Source organism: Dreissena polymorpha, chromosome 12 (assembly GCF_020536995.1).
Source record: "Dreissena polymorpha isolate Duluth1 chromosome 12, UMN_Dpol_1.0, whole genome shotgun sequence".
Classification (NCBI taxonomy): Eukaryota; Metazoa; Mollusca; class Bivalvia; order Myida; family Dreissenidae; genus Dreissena; species Dreissena polymorpha.
Window position 1 is genome coordinate 22547741 of NC_068366.1, and position 12731 is coordinate 22560471.

Genomic DNA, 12731 nt, shown 5'->3' on the forward strand with positions numbered 1-12731 from the left:
ATCCTACAATAAAAAAGAACTATTACAAAACATATTGTTAAATACTACAATAAATAGAACTTATTCAAAATATATTCTCACATACTTCATTTGAACAGGAAGTATTTCAAAACATTGTGTGCATTATCACTTTATAACAAAATTACGTATTTCATAACAAATGGTACATGCTACATTAGAAAAGTAATTACCATAGAATTGTTTGCCATATGCTACATTTGAAGAAGAACCAATGAGGTCTTTTTCTGGGAAAACCAGGCTTAAAATGCATGTGCTGTAAGTGTTGTCCCAGATTAGCATGTGCAGTCTGCACAGGCTATTCTGGGACGAAACTTTCTGCTTTTATGGTATTTTTAGTTTAAAGGAAGTACCTTCTTTGCGAATATCCAGTATAAGCTATGAAAAGACTTTTTAAACAAAAAAATCCATAAATGGGTAAAGTGTCGTCCCTGATTAGCCTGTTCATTCTGCACAATCTAATCTATGGCAACATTTTATGCATATGCATTAAGCCCAGTTTTCCCTGAACGAGCTTCTCATTACCATCTTTTTTCCCATGTCCACAGAGGACAAGCTGAGATTGCTGACGAGCACTGCAGACCCGTACGAGTTTTCTCTGTCCGGTGCATCCCGGTACCAGTCCACACAGCAGTCTCGGAACACTCCGGTTTCCAGCATCAGCAGCACTGGGGCCCGGCCTCAGCCTGTCAGCTGATAAGGGACATTTAATGGAAAATATTGCTGGGAAACAATCTTTATATTTTGTGTGTCTCCATCAGAGATATCAGTCATGTTTTTAGCTCACCTGAGCACAACGTGTTCATGGTGAGCTTTTGTGATCGCCTTTTGTCCGTCGTCCGTTGTGCAGCATCAACATTTGCCTTGTTAACTCTCTAGAGGGCACATTTATTGTCCAATCTTCATGAAATTTTGTCAGAAAATTGGTCTCAATGATATCTTGGATGAGTTCGAAAATGGAAACGTTTGCTTGAAAAACATGGCTGCCAAGGGGCGGGGCATTTTTCCTTAAATGGCTATATATGGCTATAGTAAAATCTTGTTAACACTCTAGAGGCCACATTTATTATCTGATCTTCATGAAACTAGGTCAGAAGATCCATCCCAATAATATCTTGGATGAGTTGGAAATTGATGCTGGTTTGTTGAAAAACATGGCCACCAGGGGGCGGGGCATTTTTCCTTATATGGCTATAGTAAAACTTGTTAACACTCTAGAGGCCACATTTATTTTCCGATCTTCATGAATCTTGCTCAGAAGATTTGTCCCAATGATATCTTGGATGAGTTCAAAAATGGTAACCTTTGCTTGAAAAACATGGCTGCCAAGGGGCGGGGCATTTTTCCTTATATGGCTATATATGGCTAAAATAAAATCTTGTTAATATCTTAGACGAGTTGGAAAGTGATGCCGGTTGGTTGAAAAACATGGCCGCAAGGGGGGCAGGGCATTTTTCCTTATACGGCTATAGTAAAACCTTGTTTACACTCTAGAGGCCACATTTATTGTCCAATCTTTATGAAATTTGGTCAGAAGATTTGTCTTATTGATATCTTGGATGAGTTCGAAAATGGTTATGTTTGATTGAAAAACATGGCTGCCAAGGGGCGGGGCATTTTTCCTTTTATGGCTATATATGGCTATATTAAAATCTTGTTAACACTCTAGAGGCCACATTTATAGTCCGATCTTCATAAAACTGGGTCAGAAGTTTCATCCCAATAATATCTTGGACGAGTTCAAAAATGATGCCGGTTGGTTGAAAAACCTCGCCACCACGGGGGCGGGGCATTTTTCCTCTAGAAGTCACATTTATTTTCCGATCATCATGAAACTTGGTAAGAAGATTTGTCCCAATGATATATTGGATTAGTTCGAAAATGGTTTTGGTTGCTTGAAAAACATGGCCACCAGGGGGCGGGGCATTTTTCGTTATTTTATACGGCTATATATGGCTATAGGAAAACCTTGTTAACACTCTAGAGGCCACATTTATTGTCCAGTCTTCATGAAATTTGGTCAGAAGATTGGTCTCAATGATATCTTGGATTAGTTTGAAAATGATTCTGTTTGCTTGAAAAACATGGCCTCCAAGGGGCGGGGCAATTTTCCTTATATGGCTATAGTAAAATCTTGTTAACACTCTAGAGGCCACATTTACTGTCCGATCTTCATGAAACTTGGTCAGAAGATTCATCACGATAATATCTTGGACGAGTTCAAAAATGATGCCAGTTGGTTGAAAAACATGGCTGCCAGGGGGCAGGGCATTTTCCCTTATATTGCTATAGTTAAACCTTGTTAACACTCTAGAGGCCACATTCATTTTCCGATCTTCATGAAACTTGGTCAGAAGATTTGACCCAATAATATCTTGTTATCTCAGGTGAGCGACTTTGGGCCTTTCAGGCCCATTTGTTTTGTGATTTTGCGCCCGAAAAAAATCAGCTGGAGGACCAATCATTATATTTGGTGTGCCGTTTTGAAATCCAATTTGAAACTGTGAAATGATCGTTTCATTAATTTATTTCGAAATGGTGTTAATCTAAGTTAATGTTTTTCCCCCTTCGCAAAGCCGTTAGTCAGTCACAATTTTTTCCATAACAATTTTCATTTTCTGCATGCCTTCTATTATCTTTTAGGGGTTTCATGAAACTTGCCTCAAACGTGTGTGGCATAGAAAGCAATGTGCAGAAGGCATAAGTCACTTCAGGTCAAGTCAAGTTCACAATTAAATTTCAAATGTTCCATTTCTGTTTCCGCTGCATAATTCTCTTTGAAGGATGTTCGTTAAACTTGGCAAAGTTAATTAAACAGATGTGTAAAAGGCTTGAGTAGTAATGCTTACTCAAGATATATGTCATACTTAAAGGTCAAAGTTCGATCTTCCATTTTTGTGTCCAGTCAACGACGAGTTTTGGCAAAATTATGGACCTTTGTTTGTTTGTCCACCGTAGAACATATATCAACTTAAAATGTTGTGTTTTAAATCCCTCCTTAACTACTGGGTGCATCTCCCTCGAACTTCCACAGTTTAATGACCTCAAAAAGTGTATTTGATTGTAAAGAACGGAATTTTGATTGCGACCAATCATAATTTCGGCTAAATTACGGCCCTTTGTGTAATATAGAATGTAGAATATATAGAGGATTGGTCTGGGTCAAACATGTGTTGTATGGGCATCAGCGTATGTGAGACATGTTTAGTTGAAGTATGTAGAGATATGGCATGGGTCTTAATCACAGCTGTTAATGTTTAGAATTGTGGCATATAAAATGCAGCTTGGTTTAAAATAATCATGATTGAGTTTTTGCTATATCAGTACATAGACTGATACAAACTGTTTGTATAGGACCCTGATCAGTAAGAAGATTACATTGTATGTTGTTCTTTCCCAATCATTAACGTTAATTCAATTATGGGTTTCTATATTCTAAACTGAATTTATAAAAGGCTTAATGTTAGTTTTACTTCTTAATGTATACGGGTAGCACCGCGTATTCAGGGTGCAGAATCAACGGCGTTTTCAGGTATTAACACAAAAGCTGGATGTGTGTAAGAATGTAAAAACACCGTTAAGAACTTTATTTTTGTAAAAATCTCAGCTTATTGAAAGACATTTTCAAAACTCTTTAGTGCATAAAAGACAGTTTTTATTACAGTTTATGCCGATATCTTCATGTATAAGAATGAATCATTGAATGCGTTTGAAAATGGTGACAAAATTTCATGTTGCGCAAAGCATAATCGTGCAGTATACATGGGATTTTTTAACACGAACACAGACTCGTTAAATAAAGTAATTCTGATTTCTCATTGCCACAAGCAGCATAAAAATCTGTCTTGTATGCACCAGTTGAAATTCTTAAGAAAAATTGTATAAAAGTTATTTGGAAAAAGCAGCATTTATGGGCGTGTTGACATCCATTAACGTTCGATTGGGAACCCAACAAAGTCACATGATCCTGTACCCTGATATTGCAATTTGAAGGTTATAATAAGTTATTGATATGTTAATCTAGACAGCGTTATTTTGTATAATTTCAGTATTGTGTGCTATGTATATTAGGGCCAGCATGTATGTCATAGAAATTCAGCATTTATGTAATTATATTGAATGGTTGTGATATTTTTTAATTTGTACAAAAGTATAAGAATGAAAACGTTATACTGAGGTAAGGCGTGGGAGGAATAGCTGGCCGCCTTGATACGAATGACATTCAGATAAAAACGGCGGAAACTCCGAAACAAAACAAAATTATTAATAATGTCAAGTATGACTTTTGGATCATCATACTATACTATAGCAATAAAAGCCAATTAGCAAGAAATTATACAAATTGGATCCCGTGTCATCAAAAAAATTGTTTTCCTATGTTTTATATTGCGCTTCAAATATCTGGGTGTTTTTACTGTTAAAAAAACGCATTTCCGACTATTTATAGACATTGAAATTGTGTTTGCTCACTCGCAATTGGTTATATATGTGAATTTCGTTGTTTAAAGAATTTCTGTTAAATATATCGATCGTTGAATATCCTTTTTTGTTTTTTATAGTCACGTACTACTAAGTTTTTTTCTGCCTGCCTTCCTGCCCGCGAAGAAAAATGTAATCTGAGTAAATTCCGGGATAACATGTGTAAATATACATTTTATGAATTTGCATGGCAATGCAAAGATTTTGTATGCGGCTATATATTTCTTCATCGGATACAAATTTGAGTGTGTGTTGTTGTTTTTTTCAACACACACGTTTGAATAGCTTCTAACACGTGTGTCGGTGACAAAGAGCTTGTCATGATTCAGTCTGAATGAACTATTATGTTCTGTTCGGTTAAAGCTTTAAGAACGTATCGATGTGGTTAATGGCCTCAACACATTCAAACTCTTCGTACATTATTTAGAGCCAGAAGTAACTGTCCGTCTGTTCGTTTGTTTTCTGCGTGCAGCATGTAGTTCCGCTAATCTCGTGATACTGAGTGGGGTTTTTAAACTCAAAAACGTTTCTTAGTTGACATATGTTACCACATATTCTGAAAAAAAACACAATTATTTGATACGTGTATATTTTACTAAATGCAGATGTTTGTGTACTTTTCCAATTATTTACTAAAAAAATGAACGCCTACGTGCTTGAAAATATAGCAAAAACAAAAACAGTAGACTCAACTTTGCAATATGATGCAATTCTTAAATGAACTGTTTCCTGAAACATTCATTATGTTTACTACCGTAACAAATCGTCAACACCAGATTGATCAATTACTAATTCTTGTAGACCTAGTGGTTATGCGATTTGTTTTAAATTATTTATATATAAATCAAATATACGAATATAATTGTTTCCGGTATGATTGTGTAATTTAAGCTACTTTTGAATTTAAATGTTGCGCCTTTTAAAAACCTACACATTTAGATGCTACTTTTATTTTAAAATTGATTATTAATAATTGATCATTAATCACGTTTCATAAACAAGTTTACATTTCACTTTCATGTATAATTGACACAATGTTGAACACATTCTTAATGGCATCGATTATGCTAAAATAAATACGCGTTTTCAGTATCGGTGACTGTGGTTGTGGCAGTGGTGTTTATGGATGAGGTAGTTATAATAATGGTGCTGGGGATTGTGATTCCGTCCGTTGGTGCACATGTTTTGAAGGTTGCGGAAGCTGACGGTTGTGCTGACACAGCTGCTGATGGAAGTCACTGACGTGGTGATGAATTGAAGTGTAAGAGGAATGATCGCACCCTTTGTTCTTCTAATATCCAACATAAATACGAACAATTCATCCATGCCCTTGTGTGGATCTTTTAGGATGTTTTAACTACAAGAACGTGTGTACTACTTTATGACCAGTTCTGTTGGCTCTAAACGACTTGGTCGTGCTTATGTATATTTGTAAGTTCGCGTTGTATTGAAGCTCAACTCAAATTGCATACTTAAAGTATTTTCGACAAAAGGTTAATTTTTCTAAAATTTCGTTTAACCATTTTCAATAAAGCGAATATGTGTCATCTATCAATCGACGGACTCTTAAGTAATTAAAGATGCATACATTTGACGTTTATATTGTCATCGTAACAGAAGGAATACTTGAAGGCGATACGTAAAAGATTCATAGAACAAGAATATCGACTCCACGTTACTTTTGCCACCATTATCCATTTATTTATAGTTTTTGTAAATATTCGTCGTTTGCACAATTATTTTGTAATATTGTTCGTAAAATTAAAAGGTAATGAAAATGAATCAAAAGCTTTTTTTTCGCTGCTGAAAGCTGTCAGTAATGCTTGTATATCAAACTCATACAAGGCGTACACTTACTTAACAAACTTTACTATGTTAACGAAATGTATCATTCTTGCAAAGCGATGTATATGTGATCCTAAACAACACTCTTCGAATGTCGTACCAAGTTTTACTGTTCAGAGGCACGTATACATGTAATCACGCTCAATCACAAATGCACAACACTATTTTTTATTAACGTTAAATCCCGACTCACAAACGGTATTTGACATAAGATATCACGAACATGTTGTTCCTATTTTGGTTGTATATTGACATCATATACGTATGTGTAGCCATACGTTATATATTGTGTTTTAAAAGAATTATATTCGTAAAACAATATTTTAAAACATGTTTGTTTATATTGACAATACATGCATGCAATTCACAGTACGATAGGGTGATCAAATGCAAATCTTGTAAAATTGTCAAACAATATTGACAATTGTACATTTTTGTATGTTTTATATAATGTGGCCAAAAGCCGGAGAAAATTCCTTTATCAAAAAAAGCAAGGTTGGGTGGCGATTTTTTAATTAATATAAGGTTTTATTTCCAGATTTTAGTTTTTGTCTTTATAGATTGTGAAATACATGTATTGCATATGTTCGCGTTGAATTTTAAAACAAACATCAACAGTAAATCAGTCGATATCATTAATTTTTAGCTTGGCTGTTTTCGGGCTGTTTTCGGAGAAAACCCGAGGCATTGTCATAACCAGCTCGTCGTTCGCCGTTCGGCGTTCGGCGTCCGCCGTGCTAAAACCATGACATTTTCCTGTAACATCAAAGTGCTTCCACCTACAACTTTGAAACTTCATATGTAGATGCACCTTGATGAGTTCTACACGCCACACCCATTTTTGGGTAACTAGGTCAAAGGTCAAGGTCACTGTTACCTCTAAAAAAAATCTGACAAGCTTTTGCTGCCGAGCTTTCCTAAACCATAACATTAAATTCATCAGTATAGTATGTCTATTCAATATTACCATTAAGTTTCAAAATGCTTAAACTTATTTCTTACTATGTTTAACAAATGAACACACTTTTTTCAACGTGGTTTATAAATGCATTCGTTTAATATTTTCTGACACAAAGTCTTGTCTATTACGTACGTCAACCATTTATATGATTAATTGATCATTATAAATGAAAAATTTCAACATTTGTTCTTGTTAATGTCAGACAATTTTAAATAATTTTAATGATGATTATGTTTTATTGCTTTGTTGTGCAAAACACACATTTATATCTCGCTTACCGATCGAACGAGAATATTGTTCAATTTAAACCAAACCGCAATAGTAATTCGTAAGACATCAATCACATCGCACTGACGAAATCAATGTTTACTCTACTAACGGTTCAATGAAAAAATTTAACAATGATTAACAAGCGTGCATTTAAGCTTTTTTCCGTTCAAGTGATATATTTAATAACAGATCAAATCGGTATCAGTTATGTGGGATAACATGCTCGAGTTGACCATATCTACACGAGGCATAAACGTTTAGATGCAAATTGAACAACTTAAAAGAAAGAATGTATACATCAAATATAAAACGTGATATCGCATATCTCATCGCAATGAGTTGGTTTCACTTTAATCCGAGATCCATTGAGTAAGCATGTATTTATGTTTATATAGTGTGTATGTAAGATATTATGGAATAACACGTGATTACAAATAATACAATGGACTGTCACTGGCACTGAAACAAAACGCAATAAAGAAGTAAATTATAGAACACTGTTATACATGTATATTTATCTGATACTGCAGTCATCGAACAACAACGCAACGTGTACCTTACATCTCTTTTTTAAATAATCCTTCAGTTTTCAATAGACAACCCGAACTCCTGCCACGGAGAAAAGTGAAACTGTACACTTAATTATCAGTCACATGGCATGGCTTAGAAAGTGACCGCTAATAACGTTGTTGTCTAGATCTTAGCTCTCATCATAAGTCTCCTTAACAAGTTCCTCCGGGAGCGCCCCTTTACCGCTTGAGGTATGTGTTGGAAAAGCCGTCCCAGTAAAAAAAATAAACAAAAATGAAAAAACGAAAAAATATAAGGAATATATAATGCGATTAGCAGCTGAGAACTAGATATTTTACTTTTTCAGAATATATTAAACACCAGAGATTGTCACAATAATGACAAAAAACCTCCGACGAAACGTGTCGAAGTTTGTTCCAAGTTGACATTACCAATAACTGTTGTCCTCTGGGCTTAGCCAGTGTTGGAAACTGGAGCATGGTTTGTAAACACTTTGTACGTGACCCCATTTACAATGTTGCATAGCAAATAGTACACTGTAATTTCAGAGCAATTCGATATTTTACAGTAACTTTTATATGCAAGTGTATATAAATCATTAGATCCCCAAGGTTGCGGCTACTTTTGACTATCAAGACATGATTTCCATGAATGTTATGACGCACCGCAGTGTGATGTTACTAACCAAATATTGAACCTCTGGGTCAAGAAGTTTCGGATGAAATTTATTATCTAAGTTATTGGTTATACAATTCAATGTTAACTTCGTGACACCTACTTCGTTATCAGTTTTATCCTGTCATCTTTTAGTCAATAACTTGATTGGATTCAATTTTGTGCAGTCGAAACTGCGATGGTACATACCGAATATTAAATTTCTTTGACTAGTGTTAACACATAAAAATTTTATTGTGCTATACATGTCTCTCTTGTCATCCCCGGGCCGTTTGCACTTTTTTTATCATTCGGGCATAGTCTGCGATGGACGGGCGGGCAGAAGGACGGACGGACAGACGTCCAGTATGCCCCGTTTCCAGTATGCCCCGCCATGAACTTCGTACATAAGGGTTTAGAAAAAAAAGTCAAACTGGTTTAAGATCAGTGAAACCATAAAGACTCATTATTTTAACAACCCGTGTCACAGTCAGTCTTATATACGACCACCATGTTTCATTCGCATATCTGTGATGTGTATTTCCTCGCCACCAGCAACTTGCAACATATATATGCAAACAACCATTTAATCAAACCTAACGTAATACGTCTCAACGTCACTACCTACGGCGTTGTTGATGACTTAGACTCACAAGAAGCGCATGTTGCGCAATACCTCGGTGCAAGATGCCAAGTTAAAGTGCATAGCATAACGCCACATGCCATCGTAAAACAAACAAACACCTTTGAAGACAATGCCATAGGCGAATTGAGGAGCAACTGTAACAACATTGACAATGCTTATATGTCATCGCAGAAGGATTTAAGCCATTAACATAAATACAATTTCGCATGTCGTTTAATATATAACCTCCGTCAAAATGTGCCCCATAAAATATGAAGCCAGAGAATCATCCACGCAGTCTGGTCTTAAGCTATCATGTCCTCTAAACTTTGCTTGACTTTAAAGCGGACATCGTATCTTCTGACCTGATTGAGCGGATGCGCATGCTGGTCTGAGGCTACGATGGTCACATATGGTATAAGACCTATTTTGCAAGACGCAGGTCATATTACATTTGAATACCAATCATGTCATTTATGGTCAAGGTCACTGCTACTAAAAAAGAAAATAGCTTCAGTAAGCATGGTATTATTGTGCTGAACTAGCGTGTATCTGTACATAGCATACAAGCACAGTTAACTAAACGAGAGTCAATAAATGTAAATATTTTGTTAAAAAACACAACAACAACAGCAACAGTAGTTGGCTTTTCGTTAACCGTCTTGTGTTAGCAATGACCACATTTCAAGTTTATATAATGAATTCGATGTAGATCTTTATCAACATCGATTTGTTACTGGCATCTTTATAACTTGATGTTGAAATTTACATATTAAAACACAACGTTCATCTTTAAATTTGTATTCTTAATATTGTTTAGTTTTGCAATATTTTTCATTTTGAAGGCGAATCGTTTAAAATCAACACTTAATAAACTATACATAAAAAGGCACTGATAGCATTGAAGGTCAACAATGAGACATTTCCGCTGAAAACGCAGGGACCGCCGTTCTTCAAAAGGGAACATGTGGCTGTAAGATGAAAGGTACGCAGTTTGACGCAAGTGCACAATGCACATGCATTTTGTTAAATGTACGTATATTCTCTTACCCATACGCTATTAGATAAAATGAATAAAAACTTTTAAGATGTATTAGTTGTTTGCTATATACAAGTGTTTTGTATTATATGTACATGTATTTTGTTTAATTAATTTCTTAATTGTATGATTCATGTATACTTGTACTATAAAATTCAGAACAAAGCTGCATACTATGGCTGTTATGTTCAACAACACACTGATAAAACTTAAATCTCTCTATATAAACCTGGTGACAATAACAATTATTGTAAAAGAGTCTATATCAAACGATGATACTGGCCTTTGTGGTGATGGTGGTGACGCTGATGATTATGATGTTTTAGGAAGTCAGCGGCGTACATATTTTGTGAGAGAGGGGTCATTTCATTTATTATACTTCCTTTTTTTCAATTAGTGTCGAATACAAGTCCTGAGTTGCAAAACAAATAAAAACTTAAAATGCTCAACGAACAGATGTTTAAGAAAATACGAAGCATGAACATGAAGTGACATTGCACGTTCACCCACACACTTGCACCAATGAATGTTTTGCGACATAATAGCAAACAAGTGTCCTACCCAGTCAGGATTATTTGGGATCAATCAAAATCGTGCCCTTTTATCCATTGATCGTAAACCTAACTCGTACGGTTGTCATTTAATTGCTTTTTAATGTTCGCTCTTGAACTAAGCAAAATGCACCAAAATGTGCCATTAAATGCAAATAGATCAGTGATTTTCTTCAAAATGAAGTAGTTATGATGCATACAAATACAAAGCTGTTTTGTTTATTTATGTCGTAAAAATGAGATTATGGGCGACGCTCAAAAGGTTATTAAACCTTCAAACGCGTTACGTTTTTTTCAACAAAGAAGATCGTTTTATTATAACAAGTAACAAGTATCATCGATCCATAGATGTAGCAAAAAATCAAAAGATCGATTAGTCGTGTTCAACGATTATTTCGCAATCCAGCTTTGCAATTCATTTGTAAAAAAGCAATCGCATCTTCAATCAGCTTTCTTTTTTTCAGTAACTACTGCATGTTTTTGTCTTTGCGTATACAAAAGCAGAATCAATCTAACCATATTATACAAAAACAAATTATTTGATGCATGGACTTCGTAAAAAATACAAAAAAATGTGCCTTAACAAACCAATCAAATATGAATATGAATCAGGACAAGATGGTCTTTCCTGTGAAGTTCTTTAGCATCAACGCTTTCCAGCAGTCAGAAACAATGCCATAGTAACAGAAGGGGTAATTACGTGATAGTCAAGATGGCGACGTCCATACCAAGACAGTTATTTTTCGCCGTTTTATACCCTTTATTACTTCTGTTTATTTTTTAAATTACGCTCACTTTCCAGCCATATCACTGAAAAGGTGATTTGCGTTTATTTCGTATTTAAATTCGCTTTATATCTCGACTTTACTCCCCGAAAATTTTCTTAGTGGAGCCCTAATTAGGTCATCCCGCTAAGAAATTTCGCAACGAGTAAAGTCGAGATGTATAGCGAATATTACTATGAAATAGAAGCCAGTAACTTTCTCTCTAATATGGATGGAAAGTGAGCGGAATACAAAAATATAATACAACTAATAAAGGGTATAAAACAACGAAAAATTCCTTCCTCTGCATGGACGTCGCCATCTTGTTTGTCACGTGATTACACCCTCTGAGTAAACGTCTGGTTCCATGATCTCGTCCGAAAAATTGCGCGTAAAGGCTTGTAAGGTAATAGGTTCGTACCAAAATAGTTAATAGGTTAAACAATATATAAGGAAAGATTTGTGTGATGAGCGACCTGATTATGCAAAACACGAAAACATCGCAAGTGAAGAGTAATTCAGACAACTCAACACAGTTGAGATTTCGGATATATAACTTTAATTCCGTCTGTAAATATGTTTTAAATTTACTGTGCTGTTGCAAGAAAACATCTATTAAAGGTTGAAACGAAAATGAAAGATATATACAACCAATTTAAATGAAAAAAACTTAACTTATCTGGAGTTATGAAAATGATTGACATCTACATGTATACTAAATGGCTTGGGTTTGACGATTAACGACAACTTTACACAATCTGATGTTTAGTTGTAATGTACATGTTTTTCAAAAAGCTAAACTGAAATCAAAAAGGTGACAATGCTCGTTTTGGTTTAAATTAACTGGGTCACACTTGCATAGTGAATACATTTTCTTTTAATTCCAGATTTCATAAATTGCCATTAAGTTTGATAGGTCAAATCATAGCTGCGCGACTTTCTTTTTGGAAACAAAACAGTCCCAAATTATATAAGCAACAATAAAACAAGTCCA

At 35.1% G+C, this 12731-nt stretch overlaps 1 protein-coding gene across 3 annotated transcripts in view; it reads left to right on the forward strand.

Annotated features, from left to right (window-relative positions):
- Positions 1–4557, forward strand: part of LOC127853713 (protein MFI-like) — a 28377-nt gene extending 23820 nt beyond the window's left edge. For 2 of the 3 annotated variants that reach the window (XM_052388443.1, XM_052388444.1), the window contains one exon: positions 567–4557. In XM_052388443.1, the coding sequence (XP_052244403.1) occupies positions 567–715 (149 nt within the window). In that variant the 3' untranslated portion in view covers positions 716–4557. The remainder of the gene's footprint in view (positions 1–566) is intronic. The other variant, XM_052388445.1, reaches the window with a different exon arrangement.
- The last annotated feature ends 8174 nt before the right edge of the window (positions 4558–12731 follow it).